The sequence below is a fragment of the Rhincodon typus genome, chromosome 2 (assembly GCF_021869965.1).
Source record: "Rhincodon typus isolate 14 chromosome 2, sRhiTyp1.1, whole genome shotgun sequence".
NCBI classification, from domain to species: Eukaryota; Metazoa; Chordata; class Chondrichthyes; order Orectolobiformes; family Rhincodontidae; genus Rhincodon; species Rhincodon typus.
In genome coordinates, this window is record NC_063333.1 from 101,205,452 (window position 1) to 101,227,941 (window position 22,490).

The following is a 22,490-nucleotide window of genomic DNA, read 5'->3' on the forward strand; positions in this document are numbered from 1 at the left end:
CTTACTTGAGAAAGGATGTACTGGCACTGGAGGGGGTGCAAAGGAGGTTCACTAGGTTGATTCCGGAGTTGACGGGGTTAGCTTATAAGGAGAGACTGAGTAGATTGGGATTATATTCATTGGAATTCAGAAGATTGAGGGGGGATCTTATAGAAACATCTAAAATTATGAAGGGAATAGATAAGATAGAAGTAGAGAGGATGTTTCCACTGGCAGGTGAAGCTAGGACAAGAGGGCATAGCCTCAAGATTAGAGGGAGCAGATTTAGGACTGAACTGAGAAGGAATTTCTTCACCCAGAGGGTTGTTAATCTATGGAATTCCTTGCCCAGTGAAGTAGTTGATGCTACTTCAGTAAACGCTTTTAAAAAAAAAATAGATTTTTTTTGAACAATAAAGGAATTAAGGGATACGGTGAGAACGCGGGCAAGTGGATCTGAGTCCACGAAAGGATCAGCCATGATCTTATTGAATGGCGGAGCAGGCTCGAAGGGCCAGACGGCCTACTCCTGCTCCTAGTTCTTATGTTCTTATGTTATGTCACAGGTCAACGCTGTACATGCATGGCAGCCATTTTAGCATTTTGGACACTTACTCTTTACGATAAAGGGGCAGTTGCAACACTGATACCAAATCGGACTGAGGTTTTGGAAACAGCAATAGCTAATAGCTGCTTTACAGACTGGAGGAAGATTTGTAGTGGAGCTCCTGAGTATCAATGTTAAAGCCTTCCTTTTCCAAGCAACGTTAATGAAAGGGACTTTGATGTACAGAGAATAATTTGAAAATTTGCAGATGTATTGGAAGTATTGTGAACTATGAGGAATGGAGGGTAAAACTTCAAGAACAGTAGACAGGCTCGTGGAACGCACAGAGAAGTGGTGGATGAAATTCAATGAAAATACTTGAAGTGATTCTTTTTGCTAGGAAGAATACCAAGGAAAATTAACTTTTGACATAGGAGCAGCAATGAGAAAACTTATTTCCCATCTACAATTTCGACCAATTCTGTGATGAAGCTTGCTCCCAACCACTTGAAAACCAAAATGAACAACTGCAGGATCCACCGACAGGCTGCTACGAACATATCTAGAAAGCAGCCACAAACTATATGAGCATAATCCTTAGTTCTGTAAGGTCAGACTGTAAACAGGGAAGAACTCAAAGCTGATGGGAATGTGCTTAAAATTTCACTGTGCTGAGTGGAGAACCCAAACCAATTGTCTCTGCCTAAACAAAAAAATGGCAACATGTAATCGAAAATAGAACTGAACAAACTGGCAAAATTCACACTCCTCACAGCCTTTCAATTCGATACAGATATAAAGATCAAGAATATTCAAACATTTATTTGTACAACTGATCAGATTGAATTAATTTACTCTGCATGAATACAGAACTCTCAAAAAAAATTTCCAATACAAAGCAACAACCAAATTTAAAGCTTACTAATTCAAAACCTGAGGTTCTATAATTGTGTACAATTCTTCTGCGAAACCTGGAAACAAGCTTATGCAGCTAAAATGTTTGTCAGTGGCACCATGATCACATTGAATCAGAAGGTAGTCAGATTCAGTTCTACTCCAGAAATGATCGCACTTGATTTAGGCTGATTCTAGGGCTGTGTTATTCTTTGTTAGAATTGCAGTCTTTCACACAAAACAAGTTAAATTCAGGCCTACGTGCCCTCTTATTTGGAAAAAATTGTACATGACACTATTCAAAGGAGAGTACCATGGATCTTCCTAGGGGCCTAATATTTATCCGTTAACTAACATTACTAAAAAGCAAGATTATCTGATCATTATCTCACTGCAGTATATGTGACATTGCTGTAGACAAGCATGATGCAATGTTTCCAGTGTTGCAATAAGGATTACCACTTCAAAAGCAAAAGAATTCCACCAGTTATTATAAGCACTATGGGGCATGCTAAGATGGTGAAAATTGCAAAAATTGTTAAAGGCATACATAAAAACAAGTTCTTTCCACTTTCCCAGGTGATAGAAAATTTACTGCATTAAAACACAGCTAGAAAACGTACTCAAATCAATTCTTAACTAACAATTAATTCATCAGCATTTGGTTGAGATTACAAACGTTAGTAGATAACTTGCACCAACTTGCACCTACCTAGTCGGGAGGTATAGTCCTGTACTGAAACTCCCAAAAATCTGAACCTGTGATGAAAACATACATTCATTCTTCAGTACAAAAGGTAACAAATATTAAGAAGGGCAGACATCTACAAATTCTAATTTGTCATTTTTCTACGTATCATTTACTGAATGTGCAATGCCCAAGTATTCTACATTCACAGATCAAAAAAGAGATTTTAAAAGGAAAACAGAACATTTTTCAAAGGGAATACTTTAAAATTTATTGCAAATTAGAAATATTTTCTAACTTTGAAACTTCAATTTTAATCTAATGTTATACTGATCAAAAACAAGTGTATTTAGTATATTCTGGCAGAATGAATACATATATTTTGCACTGTGGCACCATCCCTGATCAGTGCTGCAATTAATCCAGCTGACTGAAGTCACTGTAATTGATTTTATCTTTTCCACACAACTGAAATGTGTGCAAATATACACAACTTTGTGTTTCTATCCTTCTGATTGATTTGTGAATGTTGATTTCAGGTGAAGAGGAATTTGGGTCTGATACCATATAGAAAGAATCAAGTTAGGAAGCTACAAATTGCTCGCACCCATGGAACCACGGCATGCCATGATTATCTAGCTTCAAGAAAGATGAAAGGAATCATAAATAATTCTGTTTACATCCAGAAGAACTAGCAACAGAAGAACATGGAAGTACAGAAAATTCCACAAATGAGTCAGATTTCATAATCAAAAATGAGAACTTTGCTTTCACTGCTTTGATATTTCTAACTCTTAAGAGAGAATTCTTTGAATTTTATCTGGCTGTGTCAAGACACAGTACTGGTAGATGCAAGGTTATAATATTCAGTATCCTTGCAAGCTAAAGTTTGGCATTCAACAATATCTCAACAGAGTCTCATCATTTTGATGTATGCTTCACTCACTGTAGTCATACTATTTTATTTCAGACTATAGTCAACACAAAATATTTTCTATTGCTATTGTGACTAGACAAAGTATATGAGTATTTGAATTCCAGAATCTCAAACAGCAATTTAATTAAATGATGTAATTTTAAACAAAATTTGACCTCAATATTCAAACACATAATGATACACATCTATATTTAGAGTCTCTTCTGTCTGGGCAAATAAGAGTTAAGGGAAAAAAATAACTTCAAGAGAAAATTAGTTTCATATTGTAACACTCACATCAGCAGCTGGCCAAAGTTCCTTGATAACAGATTCTATCCGTTTCACTACTTCTTTACGCATGGTTTCCTCTTCGGGGCGTGGTGACACAAAATTGTAGAAGTCCATGATTTCTTCATGGAGACTAACAAAATGAAGGGAAAAATTTGTATGAAGATCTGCAACAAAATTTAATAGTTTGTTTTTGCAATCCTCTCACTCAAACTTTTAATAAATGTTCGTAATTACAGATCATTAAACATGCAGAACAAGTTAATAAGAATACTTTGATTTCCTTATGGATGAAGTCATATGTTTTACATTAGCCAGAAGGTTTGGAAGAAACTATTTTGTATTATATTTAAGATCATAACCTGCACATTCTGTACTGCCACCATTTAATTTCAATGCAATGTTTTCAAAACTGTCAAACTATGTATTATTCTTAAATTCCAGTTCAATCAATTTAGCTATTATGAATTATCCATATTAATTTATGTTGCTCTACTTGCAATTGTTCATTGAACATTTCTCAACTCCTGAGAATCTTACACTACTGATGGATGTTACGAACTTAAAGAATTAAGCATTTCTTTTTCACATTTGCGCATTTTCCAAAACTATTAACCCTTCCACTTATGCCAATACTATCCTGACTCAATTCTTATTTAGTATCTTGGTAAAGCATATTAACTATGACTATGTGCCTGTGTTTTTAATAAATACTTCATTTGATTCCAGCAGGCACTCTCCCTCTAGGCTGCTGACTTGTATTAATATTTCTTGCCCTCGATTTTTCTAATCCTCTAATCCATGGCATGAAGAAGTGCCATACAAAGGTCGGACCCTGCAGCTGTGGCAAACATGGTCACATTTGGACTAGACTCTATCATATAGTCAAGAAAGAATTTAGTGTAGTAATTTACAGAATACACTGCTTCCTCCCCCTGCAGGTTCCTTGTAATGGTGTTTCTGAACCGTTCCTTATTTCCCTGTGTAACGCTTTACCTTTTTGGACTAACACACAGTCTAATTGGATTCACTGTACTAATATCACAAGTTGCATCAATGTAGTTGCTGCTTTCAGATTCCAATTCTGCTGCAGAATTCTTGGATTATTTCCCTGTTCCCAAAACCAAAACTCAATGAACCTCTTTCCTCTCTCCATTAGCCCCTTCTTCCCAAGTCAGCCTTGTTCTTCATACATATCAGTTGAAACAAGGGGAGGACATTGTGATTGCAACATCAAAAACATGTAAATACGTAAAACAAAAGATGCACTAATGTTCATTTCTTAGGCAAATATTTTTCTGATTAGTGTTGCCTAAAATATTTAAGACCGTCATGTTATTGTTTCGACTTGAATCTTTACGCAGCATCGACCAATAAGAGTGGAAACTGTTTGCCTTAATGTAGCTATAAAAAGCAGAAAAATCAAATAACAAATCGGTTGTGGAATTATTTAATTGTTGATACCTATTCTTTGAAAGATGATTATCCTCCTTGTGAAATAAAAGTTACTATACTTCCAAGGAAAACATACCTAAATTGTGAAAGCCAAACTACTGCCACAGCATGCAGTAAAGAAATAGTTAGTGACGGCATATATATCAATCCTGTTTTGAGATTTAAACCTTTAAATGTTCTAACAGTTATGTTCTTCAGAACAGAACTGAGTGAATGGATGCGACAGAACGAGAGCTTGTGAGCACTAAGACAGACACTTCCCAGACCTAAACACTTCACAAAATGTACAACATGCTTTTGCTACATGGAAATCTAGTGATTCACTCATACACTTGGGTTGCTTAACGCATGCACTCTTTCCTCGGGAGAATTTTTACTTGTAGTCTATCAGCATTAAGCAATCTGACAACCATCCAAGTCCAGAGGACTCGCATTATTTTGTCGAGTGGATACCTCAAAATTCTGAACTTTAAAGAAGGTGGGATATCCACAAGTTAGAAAAAATATCCTATCATATAATCCTTGCATTCACACTTCAGTTCAGATAAACAGGAATTTCTCCCCACAACTTATGCATTTCGATGATTTTTTAAAAAAAAATGTCTATGGGATACACAACCATTAAAAAAAAAGGCAACGAGGCAAGGTTGAAAACCATCACAGAAGGCCTCTGACAAGACTTGAAAAGCATTGCAGAAGTTAGATTTACACCAGGGCAAAAAAGAAGCAACATTAACAGTGAGTATTTAATTCACGAGCCTGCTCAGGCCCTGAGCTGGTTCCAAATTGAACAGTGGAAGCTACAGGACCATTGGGACCATCTTACAAGTAATTCCTGAGCAAAAACAAAAAAGGGAGATGAAAGGGAAGGAAAGAAACTAAGAAAGCAAGATCGAACTGTAGCTGAAACAGCACAGGGTAGAAGTTTTAATTAAGCAAGGTACATAGCAGCTGCATTGCCAAATCTCCACACAGGGTAAAGTTAAAATAGCAAAACAACTGAAATCGCCTAGAACAAAAATAGAAGGTGCCGGAAAAGCTCAGCAGGTCTGGCAGCATCTGTAGAGAAAAAAAAAATCAGAGTTAACGTCTCGGGTCTGGTGACCCTACCTGAGGACGGAAAGAGGAGCAGAACTTCTTCAAGGTGAGTATGCCTAAGAGAGATGTGGCAATGAGTTAAATACTAAATAAAAACCAAAAGCATCTGTGAAAAAAATCAGAGTTAACGTTTTGGGTCAGTGACCCTTCCTTAGAACCAGACCCAAAACGTTAACTCTTGATTTTTCTTTTCCCCCCAACAGATGCTGCCAGACCGGCTAAGCTTTTTCAACAACTTCTGTTTTTGTTCCTGATTTACAGCACCTGCAGTTCTTTCAGTTTTGAAATTGCCTAGACATTGACAGCATTTGAAAAAAAGACAGGGAACATCACAGAAAGAAGACTACCAAATTCCTTACCATGAATTGGAAGCCCACAGGCTTCATATCAAAATTTAGACACTTGAAACAAAGAATAGGGAGTGCTTTTTAAATTTGTTCAAGGCAGAATTAGTTAAGAAAAAATGAAAATAAAAACAGCCATTGGAAAAAAAAGGCTGCACAGACCCTCTGCTGCAAGAGGACCAGAGAGATCCTGCAATGGGAAATGCTGGAAAATCAGCTTTGTGCAAAAGTAAACTTCATATTTCACTGTCTAGAGTTGAAGTTTTCTAGGCAAAGCCACAAGAATGAAGTGATCAATTTGGAAGTAGGTGCTATGACCAGGGCAAGAACTGTTTTTCAGAGTCTGAATAGTGATGTTGGGTATGACTTTGAGAAAAGAACACCTGGAGAAAAATAAGTGTGACAACACTGACACATCCTTAAAAATGATGGAAAATATGAAGACATTGTAGGCAGACAACGTCTGCCAATATTGGGTGCGATGACCAGCATCAGTGTAGTAGTCAGGATACAGAAAGCAAACACGCTGCATGGGCAATTTGGTCCGTTGGACCCACCACAGGCCTACCCAACGTTCCAAGATCTCCGGAAGTCATGTGATACAAATGGATACTGGGCTAACATATGCAAGAAATCTATCTCCAAAGATATAACCAGAGGCTGCAACAGGATACACCAAACAAAAAGCATGTGCAAAATATTACAGCAGCAACACACCAGAGACTTGCATAAGTATAAGAGTTCACGGCAAGATCCACAGTAAGGGTGAAATTTACCCACAGTAGAACAACCTGGAACCTGAAGGCTGACAAGCTTTCCACACAGGCTTTGCCCACACAATGCACCATGTTCAATTAATCTGTTTTGGTATGAATAATCTTATGTCCAAAGAAAGCTGCCAAATACACACATGGTCAAAGTGGACAAGTACACAAATGCAAATAACCTACCAGTTAGGTTCCTGAAGGATATGTACCAGGTTCGCTGGAAGTCAAATGATATGACCAATAACGGCAAAATTAACGACAAATGTGGTTCATAGTGACCACATGTTGCATCACCAGTTGATGAGCTGGAGTCTGAGCTTTGAACACTGCAACACATCAGGAAGGGGGAAACGTTACCCAGATGCTGTGTTTCAGGAGGCAGTCACTCCCTTTAGATTAACTACCTCAAACTCAGTGGTCAGGGACAGGTGGGTATGACTAAGAGCGAGGCAGGTACAGGGATCCAGCAGTTAGTGCTGAAGGAGCCTGAGCCCTTCAAATTTGTCTATTAGGTTTGAATTCTTGCTCTGTGTACATTGGGGTGGGGCTGTACAGAGGATAACACAAAAAAAAAGCACTGTGGTACAGGGAGCCATTCAAGATGGGGGAGAAAAAAAAAAAGAGAAACATAAAACTGTAATCAGAGACGGTATTGTCATTGTTCTCTGGGCCAGGATCAAGAGTCCCGAAAGCTGCGTTGCCTGTTTGGTGCCCGAATTCAGGAGCTCTCATCTGGGCTGCAGAGGACTTCGATTGGGAGGGGAAAGATGCAGTTGTCATGGTCCACGTAGGTATCAGTAATAATAAAAGTAGAAAGACGAAAGAGGTTCCACTGAAAGAATATCAGCAGCTAAGGACTGCATTAAAAAGCAGAACCTAAGAAGTATTAAAGGATTAAAGAGATTAAATAGGTAAATGCATGGCTCAAAGACTGGAATGAGAAACAGGTTTGATTTCATGGGATATCAGCATCAGTACTGGGGAAGTAAGGAGCTGTTCCGATGGGACGGGCTCCACCTGTATAATGATGAGACCAGAGTCCTTACGAATCGTATAAGCTAGGGCTGCAAATAGGGCTCGCAACTAAATGGTGGAAATGAGGAGGGGGTTCAGATCCATGGAAAAAGTTAAGTAGGGGGTGCTCAGCAGAGGTTATTGAAGTTTTCAGCATGAGTAATAGAACAGACAGCATAGAAAGGGTCAGGAATCTAACTTCAGGCACAGCAGATAAGGGGACAACTACAAGAAAGAAGGCGTCAACATAGGACTGAGGGTGTTGTACTTAGTATTTGAAACACTGCACGCCAAATTAAAAAAAAAAGTAACTGAGCTTGTGGTGCAGGTTAAAATTGGCGGATACGGTGTTGGGAGTCTCACAGAGACATGGCTGCTGGGGATCAGAGCTAAGAACTAAATATCCAAAGATACTTGTCCTATTGAAAGAATAGGCAGACGAGCAAAGAGAGGGGGTTGCCTTGTTGGTAAGAAATGAAACTAAATTGATAGCATGAGATGATATAGAATCGGAAAGCATAGGATCTGTGTGGGTAGAGTAGAGGAACCTCAAAAGAGAAAAAAAAAGACAGTTGTGTACAGACGTCTGAGCAGCAGCTAGCATGTGGCGAAGAAAATAAAATCAGAAAATAGATCATGCATGCAAGAAAGGCACTATGACAAAAATCAGAAGGGACTTCAATACACAGGTGGACAAAGAAAAAAAAAATCATGTTGGCAGTAGATCCCAAGAAAAGGAATTCATGAAATCTCTACAAGATGGTTTTTTGGAGCGGCTTGTGGGAGATCACACTAGGGAACAGGCAATTCTGGATTTGGTGATGTGCTTAACAAAGCAGGCTTGATTAGGGAGTCTAATGTGAAGGAACCTCTCGGGGTAGTGATCATAAGATGATAAAGTTCACTCTGCAATTTGAGAGGGAGAAGCCTGAATCAGATATAATAATATTACAATTGAGTAAAGGTAACTACAAAGACATGAGGGAGGAGCTGGCCGGAGTTGAATGGAAGGGGAGCCTAGCAGGGAAGACAGTGGAGCAGCAATAGCAGGAGTTTCTGGGAGTAATTCAGGGAGGCACAACAGAAATTCATCCCAAGGAAGAAGAAGGCACCTATGACTGACAAGGTAAGTCAAGGATAGCATAAAAGCAAAAGAAAAAGCATACAATGTGGTGAATATTAGTGGGAAGCCAGAGGATTGGGAAGCCTTTAAAAACCAGAGGGAAACTATAATGGCATCAGTTTTCACAGTGGAAGACACCAGCAACACATCAGAAGTTGGAGAGAGTCGAGGACAGAGGTTAATGCACTGGCCAACAGGAAGAAGGTGGGAGGAAGCCTAAAGGTTTGAGAGCAGATAACTCACCAAGACTGAATGGACTACACCCAGGGTTCTGAAGGGAGATAGCTCAGGAAATTGTAGAGGTGGTGATCTTTCAGGAATTATGGAGTTAGAAAGGGTCCCAGAGGACTGGAAAATGGCTATTGTAACATCCGGTTTATGAAGGGAAGGAGGCAGAAGACAGGAACCTATAGGCCAATTAGCCTGACCTCAGTCATTGCTAAAATTTTAAAACCCATTATTAAGGATGAGATTGTGAAGTGCACAGTGAAGTAGGGCAGAGTCCAAACAGCTTTGTCAGAGGGAGGTCATACTCGGGTATAGACTTCATTAAGGAGATAAGGACCAAATTTATCAAAGCGCCTCTAGTAGACATGATCCATTTGGATTTCCAGAAGGCTTTTGACAAGGTGCCGCATAGGAGGCTGCTAAATAAGATAAAGCCCATGCTGTACAAGCATGGATTATAAGATTGGCTGACTGGCTGAAGGCAGAAAGTTGGGATAAGGGGTCTTTTTCAGGACGGCAGTGACTAGTAGAGTTCTACTGGGATCCATGTTGTTACCATAACTATTCACTTTATACATTAATGATATATAACTCTGTACATTAATTTTATACATATAACGATTGTATCAATTGTATCATCTTCAAATTGAGCAACAAAGATATTTGGAGGGACAGGCAGTATTGAAACAGGGAGTCTGCAGAAAGACTTGGCCATGCTAGGCAAGTGGGCAGAGGAGTAGCAGATAGAATACTATGTGGCAAAGTGTGAGGTTAGATGTGCTGGCGTTGGGTGGGTGGGGGTGAGGGGGTGGGGGTGGGGCGGTGGTGGGGGGGGGGGGGGGGGGGGAAGGGGGGGGGCGGGGGCGACAGAGGAGGTTTGCAAGAATGATCCCAGGGATGAATGACTCGACATATGAGCAATGGTTGAGGACTCTGGGTCTGTAGTCAATAGAATTTAAAGGGATGAGGAGGCAATCTGATTGAAAATTACAGAACACAGAGGCCTGGATAGAATGGATGTAGAGAAGATGCTTCCACTAGGAAGAGAAATTCGGACCCGAGGGACTGCCTCAGAGTGATGGCATAACCCTTTAGAACTGAGAACAGGAGTAATTTCTTCAGCCCGTGCACCTCATTGTTGCAGAGGGCTGTGAAAGCCAAGTCATGGAGTGTATTTACGACAAAGACAGATAGGTTCTTGACTGGTAAGGGGATCAAGGGCTTAGGGAGGAAAGCAGGAAGAATGGGGTCGAGAAACATATCAGCCATGATTGAATTGTAGAGCAAACTCAATGAGCCCTATTCTGCTCCTACATCTTATGATCTTATTAATTGCATACAATAAGATACCCATCACTGCACTGCTATTTGTGATGATACCGTGGCTTTAAGAGGCATGTTTTGTCCTGGTTTCTTTTAGAGCGAGATTGGGAGACAGGTGTCCAGCATTCTATGAGACGATAAACTACTTGTGAAGCCTTAGGTGTTTTTTAAAAAAAAAAAATTGGAACAATAGAGGTAGCCTCAATAGGTGTGGTCAAGCTCCCACACAGAACCAGGATTTTTAGTTTTAGCATTGAGCAGTCTTTGCTATGGTCTCAGCAGTGTTGGAATCTGCAGTAAATTTCCACCACCTGCTACACACTTGAGTTTTCCTAATGTTTTTCCTCTTGGGCTACTGGAGTTGCACATAGAAAATCTGTGTTCTAAATTTGCCTTTTGCCAAGGATGAGTTTATGGGATGTTACTATATTGGAACAGTTAATAGAATAAAATCGAATAATAGACACAGTAACTATTTCTAATTAAGACTTCCAATAGAGTTAAGTTATTCCAATTCCTTCTTTTTGTTGTATTTTAACTATAGTGGATGAATAAAGCACATTTTGCTTCAAATCTGGTAATTTGACCAATTGAGTTGCATCTAGAATGCAACACCTTACGGTTACCTTTAAAATAAGTAATGGTTTGGGTCTAGACTATTGTCTGAATATTTTGAGGGGGTTTGGTCTGGTCCATAAACAATATCAACATTGACATGTAGCTCTGGCAATATTACAAAAAACCCACAATTACTTTACCTGACGGACACAGCTGGACCAGCAATCGTAGGATTAGCAACATATCTGGTTCTCAACATTACGGCCTTTCATGAGACCACTTAAGATACAGATTGCAAAAGAGATCAAGAATACTTGCAACTGAGTCTGTCCAGGACTTACAAAATATTCTCTCAAACACATTCAATGCCATAAGAAATTCCAAATGGTGGTGATGATTTACTGCACCTCAGAAGACACAATTCTGTCAACCGACCCTCCCAGAAAACACAGTGTTCACATACAAGTGAAGCTTAGGAGCAAACTGGATAAAATGGAACAGAATAGCATAATCAATCACGTACATCAACACACAAGGCTATTTTGTGCGTGCTGAAAGATGGCATAAACGGTTGCATGTTTGGACCCACGATGTCTAAACCTTTCTGTAAGAGGAGACGTCCATGCAAAATTCAACATTAGAGGAAGAGCATCCTCAATTCACAGGAGCTAACTTCTTATCCAAGCTAACTTCTCCTCCATGTTAAACACCGATATTGGCTGATTCACTTAGAAAAGGAATCTCAGGGAATCACGACTTTCAGAACATCATTTTGAAGATATTGCTTTCTATCGCTACATTTTGGTCCAACTGTCGTTCAAGATCTGATCATTTAGCATATGGACAGAATTACAGAAAATATCCCTGGATGTCTATGTATTGACAATGATATTGCTATGCTAGGCAAATTTTTAAACAAGTGTGAAAAAAATCTACATTCCTTCAGTGGCAATTTGTTGCGAAAGATTCATCTTCAAAGCAATTACTGCCAGGTGAACGTAGGTCAGATTATCTTTCTTGGATCTCTATTCAGGTTACGGGATCTGTCTGACGCATGCAAAGTTAAAGGTTTATGTCATTTGGTTACTACCCAAGGTAAGAGACCTGGGAGAGCTGTCTCAGATTTTTAAATTTCCTAACGCACGTACCATATGCATAGGTGGAGGACCATGTGCCAAATCATCAAGTCTCTATGATCCAAGAATGATGTGAAATCTGGAAGTCAATGCATTTCAGAAAGGCTAGAAGCATACATCTTGCAAGACAGCAAAACAATTTGCTTTTCGATCCAAAAGTCTACCACCAGTACAATCCAATATACAGCACGAAACACCCGCTCTGGTATTTGTTATCACAAGATTCCATCAGTACCCGTTTGGTAAGCAGGTCACTGTGGAAACCGATCTCACACCATTGGAATGATTTGGCAAAATCACAAAAGGGCACCATCTAGACTTCAAATGACTTCCAAAGTACAGGAAAATGGCTTTGAAGTTTGCTGCAATTCGGTGCCAAAATGGTCGCCAAAGTCTTTGAGCAGATTACCAGATCTGAGGAAGAATGAAGAAATTCTACTCGAGACCTGCATGAAGACAGCATGGACAATGAGTAGAAAGATATGCTTACAGTAGCACTGATGAATTTTGGACAGGATAAATACAACCAACTTCAAGAAGCAGCTGGTAATGAACACACAACTGAAGACACATTGTAAAGTTATCACAGATGAACAGCCCAAGGGGTGTCAAACATACTCGGATGCTTTTGGCCATATGGAGATGCACCAGGTATCTCAAAAAGCATGGTTTTTCAAGAGCTAAGAGTTGGTGTCTGAAGTTCTTTGTCAGGACGCATTATCACAGCTAAATTAAAGGGCTTATGGTCATAGAGTGAACAGGATGCCTGGCATGGGATACTGTTTACTGGCCAGGGATCAAAGTCGACCAGTTCTTTGATTCAAAAGTCACTACAGATTTCTTTTCCACGTGCTGACAATTTCTTCTAATCACTGAATACTTCTCCGAATTTCCAACTGTCCGGCAGTTAAAGAGCACTTGAAGCGTAACCAGGTCAAGTACGATGATTGCAACATAGTTTCTGTTCAGTACACCTGAACATTACGCCAAAATACACAGACTGACCTTTCATGGCCACGTATGCCAATTGGGGCATAAGCCATGTGACAGGCTACACAGCAATGTCCTAGGTCCAATGGTCTTACTGAGGAATGGGTTTGTACTGTAAAAGGTACTTATCATGAAGTACAGGGTGAGCAAACAAGATTTTCACATTGCTATGTTAGCTTTTTACGTCTACGCTTTCAGATATGTGCTTACCGTCAACAGTAGAAGCATATTTGGAACGCAAGCACAAACAACGCCACCAAGCCCAAACCTATCTAGGTTCTTAAATACAGGACAAAACTCTTGGAAAATCAGGAATAATGAAGTTGGTGCATGCATACAAGTGCAGAACTGCCTATTTTGGGCGCAAGGCAAAAGATCAAACATCTTATGCAAGGAAGCTGGTTACCCACAGAGTGATCAAGTGTACAGTGAGACAAGATTTTAAGGTCACACGACCAAATGGAGCAACATGAAGGAGGAACAGAAGCCTGAGGGAGGCAATGGCCTAATGGTAATTAATCGCTGGACTGTTAATCCAGAGACCCAGATAATAGTCTGGGGACCTGGGTTCGAATCCCACTACAGCAAATGGTGGAATTTGAATTCATAAATATCTGGAATTAAGGGTCTAATGATGGCCATGAATCCATTGTCAATCGTTGGATAAACCCATCTGGTTCACTAATGTCCTTTAGGGAAGCAAAGTGCCATCGTTACCTGGTATGGCCTACACGTGACTCCAGACCTACAGCAACGTGGTTGACTCTTAACTGCCCTCTGGGCAATTAGGGATGGGCAAGAAAAAATGCTGCCTAGCCAAAGATGCTCTCATCCCATGAACAAATAAAGAAAAAAAAAGAAAACTCCAAATGTGCACAACACACATGAAAATAAGCTTGGATATGAAGATATGAAAGACAATCATGACAATAATTAACACATTGGTAATTAGCAGAAGTAGTCCTTGCCTTGTTTGACCTGATACCATGAGAAATGTTGAGAAATCCAAGAGCAGCCTTTTCCCAATGGTATACCATGGTGCTGCCATGCCAAGGACAGTAGTTATATCTGGAACATTATCTGCGAGTGTGACTATAATCAGGCTGTTGTTTTACTAGTCTGTAGAATGTCACAATTTTAGCAGAAGCCCCCAGATATTAGTGAGAAGAATGTTTGGTCAATGGTGCCATTGTCTTTTCCAGTGCCTTAGTCGAGAGCATACAACCATCTGGTTTCGATAGAATGTGTAGCTGGAAGAGTACAGCAGGTCAGACAACATCCAAAGAGCAGGAAAATCGATATTATGAGTCAGGACCCTTCATCAGGGCTGGGGAGGGGAAAGGGAGCTCAGAAATAAGTGGAGGAGCGTGGGGCTGAGGGAAGGTAGTGGATGGTGATAGGTAGATGCAGGTAAGGTATTGTAGAGATTGGTCAGGAGGAAGGGTGGGGCAGATAGGTGAGAAGGAAGATGGACAGGTTGTGTCAGGTCAAGGATGCAGGAACGAGGCGGAGGGCTGGACGTGGGATGAGGCCGGGGGTGGGAAGATTTTGAAGTTGGTGAATTCTACGACGAGGTCGCTGGGCTGTAAGCTTCCGAGGCAGAATATAAAGGTGTTGTTCCTCCAGTTTACATGTGGCCTCATTGTGACACTGGAAGCGGCCCAAGATGGACATGTTGCTAAGGGACTAGGAGGGAGACTTGAAATGGCTGGTGTTGATTGGAGCGTACAGAACACAGACGCTCTGCAAATTAGTCACAGAATCTGCGCTAGATCTCTCCAATGTAGAGGAGACCACATCGGGAGCAACAGATGAATAGACCAGGTTAGAAGACATATAGGCGAATCTATATCTGATTCAGAATGATTGTTTGGGGCCTTGGATGGAGGTGAGAGGGGAGGTGTAGCACTTCCTACAGTTGCAGGGAAAAGGTCCTGGATAGCAGATAAGGGTGGGGAAGGAAATCTCTCTTTGGTGGTGGGGTCTGATTGCAGGTGGCAAAAGATGACGTGTCGGATTTAGAGATTGTTGGGATGATATGAGAGGACCAGCGGGACTCTATCCTAATTGTTGTAGGAGGGAGGGGGTTTGAGAGCAGAAGTGTGGGAAATGCAGGAGATGTGGACGAGGGCATTATGAATCACGGGAGAGGGGAAGTTACGGTCCTTGAAGTAGGAGGACATCTGAGATGTCCGGGAGTGGAACGATTCATCCCAGCAGCGGATGTGACGGAGGAACTGGGATCACATTTTTGCGAGAACATGGGTGAGAGACGTCAAGGTAGCTATGTGAATCGGTGGGTTTGAAACGGATGTCGGTGTAGAGTCCGTTGCCAGAGATGTAGACAGAGAGGTCCACGAAGGGGAGGGAGGTATCGGAGATGGTCCAGGTGAATTTGAAGTTGGGGTGAAAGGTGTTGGTGAAGTGGATGAACTGTTCAAGCTCCTCACGGGAGCACGAGGCAGCACCGATGCAGTCACTGATGTAGTGGAAGAGGTGAAGGGCAGTGCCAATTTAACTGCTCTGGAGGGACTGTTCCAACTATCCTACGAAGAGACAGGCACAGCTCCGAGCCATGCGGGTGCCCATAGATACCCCATTAGTTTGTAGGAAGCGGGAGGAGCGAAAGGAAAAGTTGTTGAGGGTGAGGACAAGCTCTGTCAAGTGGATGAGTGTTGGTGGAGGGGGACTGGCTGGGCCTACGGAAGAGGAAGAAGCAGAGGGCTTTTAGGCCTCATGGGGTATACAGAAAGTAGAGAGACTGACTGCCCATGGTGAAGATGGTGTTGGAGGCCAGGAAATTGAAAGTCTTGGAGAAGGTGGAGGGCATGGGTAGTGCCCCAAACTAGATGGGGAGCTCCTGGACCGGTGGGATAAAACGGAGTTGAGGTAGGCAGAGATTAGTTCAATGGGGCAGGAGCACGCAGAGACAATCGGTCAACTGGGGCAGCCAGGTTTGTGGATTTTGGGTCAGCTTTTAGATATGGGCGGAGGCAGAGGCAGTGGCAGTGGAAGAAGAGTTTGACATCTAGGTATGCAGAATTACATTATTTTTGTCAGACTGTAACAGAGTGACTTGCTCAGCCATTTCATAGGGCAATTAATTACATTGTATGGTCTGAGGTCACATATTGGCCACACTAGGTGAAGATGGCAGATTATCCATTATTTAAAAATAGCCAATGGTTTCAGTCACCTTTAGACTAGTTTTTATTGTCTGACTTATCAGCTGAATTCAAAGGCTGCTATCTGTGATCTTGCATTTGAACCCATGTCCCCAGATCATTAGGGTGAGTCTGTGGATTATCAGTCATAACAATATCATCAATGCCACCATGTTCCCTTATCAACTAATAACCATTTGTAATAAAAATCATACCTTACAAAAAATGAATTTTCCCATATTGTACAATACACATCAGTTCTTGTTGCTACTGACAATGTTTTGCTATTATCTTGGGCATAGATTCATAATACCATTTATAACGTGCAGCAGATCCAAGTCAATGATACTCTGTTTGCAGTGTTACTTCGAAAATATGGGAAATTCATATTTTATAAAGTATCATTTTTATTACAAAGTTTTTTTTAGTGACAAGGGGACATGGTGGCATTGTGATATTGTCACTGGACTGGTAATCCACAGACCTAGACTAATGATCCTGGCAAAATGGGTACAAATGCCAGGTTAGCTTAAATGATTGACAAAACTAACCCACCTCCATATTCCAAATCAAAGAAAAAGTTCTTGGACAGATAAGTGCGTAAACAGTAGAGGCAGACAGATCAATTTGTACTAAAATAGCCTGTTGCTCAGATGGGTGAAAGATGCAACACACCTCTTACTTTCAATATCCTGTTAAGTTATGATGCAGACTTCAGGAAGTGGTTCAAATCACTCCTTTAAGCAATTTGAGAAAAAAGTAGTATATTTTATTTTCAGGTGTCAAAGCAACGTAAAGGAAATTATCAAGTGCACTTTGGTATCATAATTCATATTAATCCAACATGCTAGCTTAATACCCATGAAATTATTTTTCAGTCAGCCCATGTAGTGTGGTAACGCTTTAAATAGGACTGCTATGTCAGAGGTATTGATTTTGCGGGGGCAGTTTGACAGACATGAGTGCAATCTGTTTGATGTCTCACTGGAAACACAGCCAATGTAAAAATACATTTCATCTAAAATAATAGGATCACATTTCTTAGCATCATGAACACTTATTCCTGGTTACATTAGCAACGGGTTGAAAATATAAAAACTAATTTTCTGTTGAAGTCATAACACACCCTTAATTAGTCAATCCTACTTTTGCATTCTCATTTATTAAACATATTAACATGTTAACAACTGTCTTTTAGATTTCAATTCAAAAGTTTCTATATTATGCAAATATTTGATTAATTCTGCCACATTAAGATCAGGATTAACACAATTGATTTACTGCAAAAGTTATTTAAAGATATAGTTTAGAATATCATACCATGGGTAATTATACTAGTGGACTAGGAGTCAAAAGGCCTGAAGAATAATCTGGAAAGACAAATTCAAATACCGCTCATGGCGGTTGGGAACTTGAGACTTGTAATTAAATAAAGCTGTGATTTCAAAAACATCAATAGTGATGACCATGAAACTATTAAGTTGGCATTTAAAACTTATCAGGTTCATTTCCCCCCTCACCCCAAAATCAGCCAACACCCTCAATCCAGGGATCTCCAATGCAAATATATCCCTTAAATAGTTTCTTGAAAGTTGAGTCGCAGGTAGATAGAATAGTGAAGACAGTATTTGGCATGCTTCTTTTTATTGGTCAGTGCATTGAGTATAGGAGTTGGGAGGTCAGTTGCAGCTGTACAGGACATTGATTAGGCCACTTGTGGATTACTGTGTGCAATTTTGGTCTCCCTGCTTTCGGAAGGATGTTGTGAAACTTGAAAGGGTTCAGAAAAGATTTACAAGGATGTTGCCAGGGTTTGAGGTTTGGGAGAGGCTAAATAGACTGGGGCAATTTTCCCTGGAGCCCGGCAGGCTGAGGGGTGGCCTTATTGAGGTTTATAACATCATGAAGGGCATGGATAGGGTAAATAGACAAGGGCTTTTCCCTAGAGTGTATGAGTCCAAAAGTAGAGAGCATTGGTTGAAGGTGTGAGAGAGATTTAAGAGACTTAAAGGAGCAACCTTTTCATGCAGAGGTTGGTGCGTGTATGGAATGAGCTGCCAGAAGAAGTGGAGGAGGCTGGTAAAATTACAACATTTAAAAGGCATCTGGATGGGTATATGAATAGGAAGGGTTTAGAGGGATATGGGCCAAATTGGGCAAATAGGACTAGATTAATTTAGGATATCTGGTTGGCACGGAAGAGTTGGACCAAAGGGTCTGTTTCTGTGCTATATGTCTCTATGACTCTAAGTAAGGAGGCCAAAACTACGATTTTACTAAAGTCAGTGCAACAGTGGCAAGACAATTCTGCTTTTACATTCCCTCCCTCCACAATAAAAATCAACATTCTATTTACTTACTTAATTACTTGCTGGACCTACATACTTAATTTGATTTACACACAGCGAGATCTGAATGAACTTGCATCTTAGCCTCCAGCAGTTTTTCTCCTTTTGATGTAACATTCTGTGCAATCTCTATTTGGCACACGAGCATTTGCCTTTGTATAAGTTGAAGCTAAGTGTAGGGTAGAGCTCAGTAAAGTTCTCATTAATAGCCCCTAACTTGCAACTGCATGCTTCAGAAATTTAAGTTTTAGAACCAACATTTCAGAGTAAATTGCTCATATTTGTGGTCCGATGCTTTCAGGGAATTGGATCCCCATCTCAAAAAAGGGAAAAACACAAGTAGGCCATAATTTAAGCAAATTTAAGAAAGCATTTGGGATCTTGTTAGTGAAACAAGTACCTGCTCACATATTGGAATTCTAATCCTAGAATCCCTGCAGTGTGGAAACGGGCCATTCGGCCCAACAAATCCACACTGACTCTCCGAGGAGGATCCCACCCAGACTCTCATCCCCCACCCAACTCTATCCCTGTAACCTTGCACTTCCCATAACTAATCCATCTAACCTGCACATCCCTGGATAGTACGGTCAATTTTGCATGAACAACCCACCTAGCCTGCACATCTTTGGACTGTGGGAGGAAACGGGAGCACCTGGAGGAAACCCATGCAGACGCAGGGAGAATGTGCAAATGCCACACAGCCTGTTGCCCAAGTCTAGAATGAACCTGGGTCTCGGTCACTGTGAGGCAGCAATGTTAACAACTGAGGCAGCAATTGGGATGAAAGCTTCAGAATGAAGCAACATGGATGCTCACAAACCAGATGTCAACGTCAATTCGACCACAATTATTACAATTCAACCCCAGAAAGCCGACAAGAATTGCTCATGCAATAAAAGATACAAACTAAAATACACTATGGGATATGTTTCAAAAGGAAATTTTAAAGTATCTAGATGAGAGTTACCATAAATCTAATCAAAATCAATTTTAATACAACAACAACAAAAAGTGCCTGCAGTCGATGAAAAGTGGCATCATCCTCCAAGATGCATAGCAGTCAAAAGTCTCGATGTACAAGTCACAGCTTTCATTTGTTTACACTGCTGTGTGTGCTTGGTAACTTAAATGGGGTTGCGCACTTAAACAAATCACATGTGAAATTTTTTGCAAAAACTATGTTTAATGCATCTATCTGGACATGTTAGGGTGAACCACCAAGGTGGTGGGACTCGAACTTTGACCGAGAGGTAGGGATATTAATAATACACCATAGGCTCTTTATGTATGATTCCAACAATGGCATGTCATGGATAATAAGAACTGCTGATGCTGGAGTCAGAGATAACACAATGTGGAGCTGGAGGAACACAGCAGGCCAGGCAGCATCAGAGGAGCAGGAAAGCTGACATTTCGGGTCAGGACCCTTTTTCAGAAATGGGGGAGGGGAGGGGGATCTGAAATAAATGGGGGTGGTGGTGATAGAACGTGGATAATGGAGTGGATAGGTGGAAGAGAAGACGGACAGGTCAAGGAGGCAGGGATGATGGGGGCGGGGGGTTGGTCTTGGGATGAGGTCGGGGATGGGGAGATTTTGAAGCTAGTAAAGTCCCAGGAGGAGCCTCCTCCAGTGTCACAACGATGCCACCCGGAAACCGGAGGAACAGCACCTTATATTCTGCCTTGGAAGCCTACAACCCAATGGTCTCAATGTGGACTTTACTAGCTTCAAAACCTCCCCAGCCCCGACCTCATCCCTAGACCAGCGCCTTCCTCTCATCCCCACCTCATTGACCTGTCTATCTTCTTTCCCACCTGTCCGCTCCTCCCACCTCACTGACCAATCCCCACCATCGCCTGCCTACACTCACCTTTACTAGATTCACCCTCGCCTCCTTGATCTGTCCGTCTTCTCTCCCATCTATCCGCTCCACTATCTACCTGCTATCACTGCCCTCTCCTCTCTATTTATTTCAGAGCCCCCTTCCCCTCCCCATTTCTGAAGAAGGGTCCCAACCCAAAACATCAGCTTTCCTGCTCCTCTGATGCTGCCTGGCCTGCTGCGTTCCTCCAGCTCCACACTGTGTAATGTCATTTTGTTGTCTGTAATACATTGAAATGATAAATATGGCATGGCATGGTATGGTACAGTACAGAGTCCCAGGTCTACCTTTCTGATGCAACTGATAATTAGTTAAAATGAGAAGCAACCAGAGGTACAACAACAGGTTGCTGTGATGCACAGCTTTTCTTCAATGAAGTAGGGGATGTAGGGTAGGAGACATTTGTGGTAAAGTGAAAGAGAGAGGGAGGGAGAGAGAATTGATAGTAAGTCATTCAAAATTCACACTCTTGATAATGATTCCTGCACGGTGACAACAGGACAAAGAAGTCCACCATCATGTGTCATCAAAAGGCTACTTTAGCAGGAATAAAGTGCATCCAGTGGAGTTACACTAATTAAAACCAGCTATATAGAAAAACTGCTGCAATTTCAGACAAGTGTTTTTTAATACACTGCCTCTTCCTTGAAGTCATCCCTTCCATTCACTTTTTGAAGGTGCTAACTTAAATGGAAAAAAAGATTACTTCAGCTACTCCTCTGATACTGCCTGACCTGCTGTGTTCCTCCAGCTCCACACTGTGATGCCTCTTTCAGCTCTCATGCAGGAATACCCAACAGTCATAAATTAGATTGGAGGTTCAAATTGCACTCAGACTGGAGAACATAATCCAGGCTAGGACTTCAGTGTACTATTGATAGAGCATCATATAGTTAGAAGTGCCATCTTGAGTGGAATCATCTTAAGTCCAGTAGGGCTTCCCTCATGGCTTGGTTAAGTTAATTTTCAAACAACTTTACGAGAAACAAAAACCGAAAGAAAGGTGGGATGCTGTAAATCAGAACAAAAAAACAGAAGTTGCTGGAAAAGCTCTTTGTTCTGAGAAAGGGTCACCAGGCCCAAAACGTTAACTCTGATTCTGTTTCACAGATGCTGTCAGACCTGCTGAACTTCCCTAGCAACTTCTGTTTTTGTTACAAGAAACAAATTTCATTGTGTGGTACCTAGCTGTGTCTGGACTACATGCTGTACGTGCCTACATTTCAATAATCATTACCTATTAAAAGATAACTGTTTGAGGCATGTGTGAAATCCTGAGGTCATAAAAAGCACCTAAATTTTTTTTCTTAATTCACAGAACGTATAGCACAAAAACAGGCCATTTTGCTTAGCCAACCCATGCCAACATTCATGCGCCACTCAACCTTGCACAACTGTCTCCCAAAAGACAATGCAGTCGAGGAGAATACTGAGATACAGTCTATTAGACTAGACGGAATTGAGGTTCATAAGGAGGAGGTGTTAGCAATTCCTGGAAGGTGTGAAAATAGATAAGTCCCCTGGGCCGGATGGGATTTATCCTAGGATTCTCTGGGAAGCTAGAGAGGAGACTGCAGAGCCTTTGGCTTTGATCTTTATGTCGTCATTGTCTTCAGGAATAGTGCCAGAAGACTGGAGACTCGCAAATGTTGTCCCCTTGTTCAAGAAGGGGAGTAGAGACAACCCTGGTAATTATAGACCAGTGAGTCTTACTTCGGTTGTGGGTAAAGTGTTGGAAAGGATT

General features: G+C 41.1%; 1 protein-coding gene across 5 annotated transcripts in view; it reads right to left on the reverse strand.

Moving 5' to 3' along the window:
- Positions 1 to 3,440, reverse strand: part of tent4a (terminal nucleotidyltransferase 4A) — a 38,752-nt gene extending 35,312 nt beyond the window's left edge. For all 5 annotated transcript variants that reach the window (XM_048614848.1, XM_048614843.1, XM_048614834.1 and 2 more), the window contains exons 1-2: positions 3,322 to 3,440; positions 2,133 to 2,179 (exon numbers count right to left, since the gene is read on the reverse strand). In XM_048614848.1, coding sequence (XP_048470805.1) covers positions 2,133 to 2,179; positions 3,322 to 3,429 — 155 coding nt within the window. In that variant the 5' untranslated portion in view covers positions 3,430 to 3,440. The remainder of the gene's footprint in view (positions 1 to 2,132; positions 2,180 to 3,321) is intronic.
- Between the last annotated feature and the right edge of the window lie 19,050 nt (positions 3,441 to 22,490).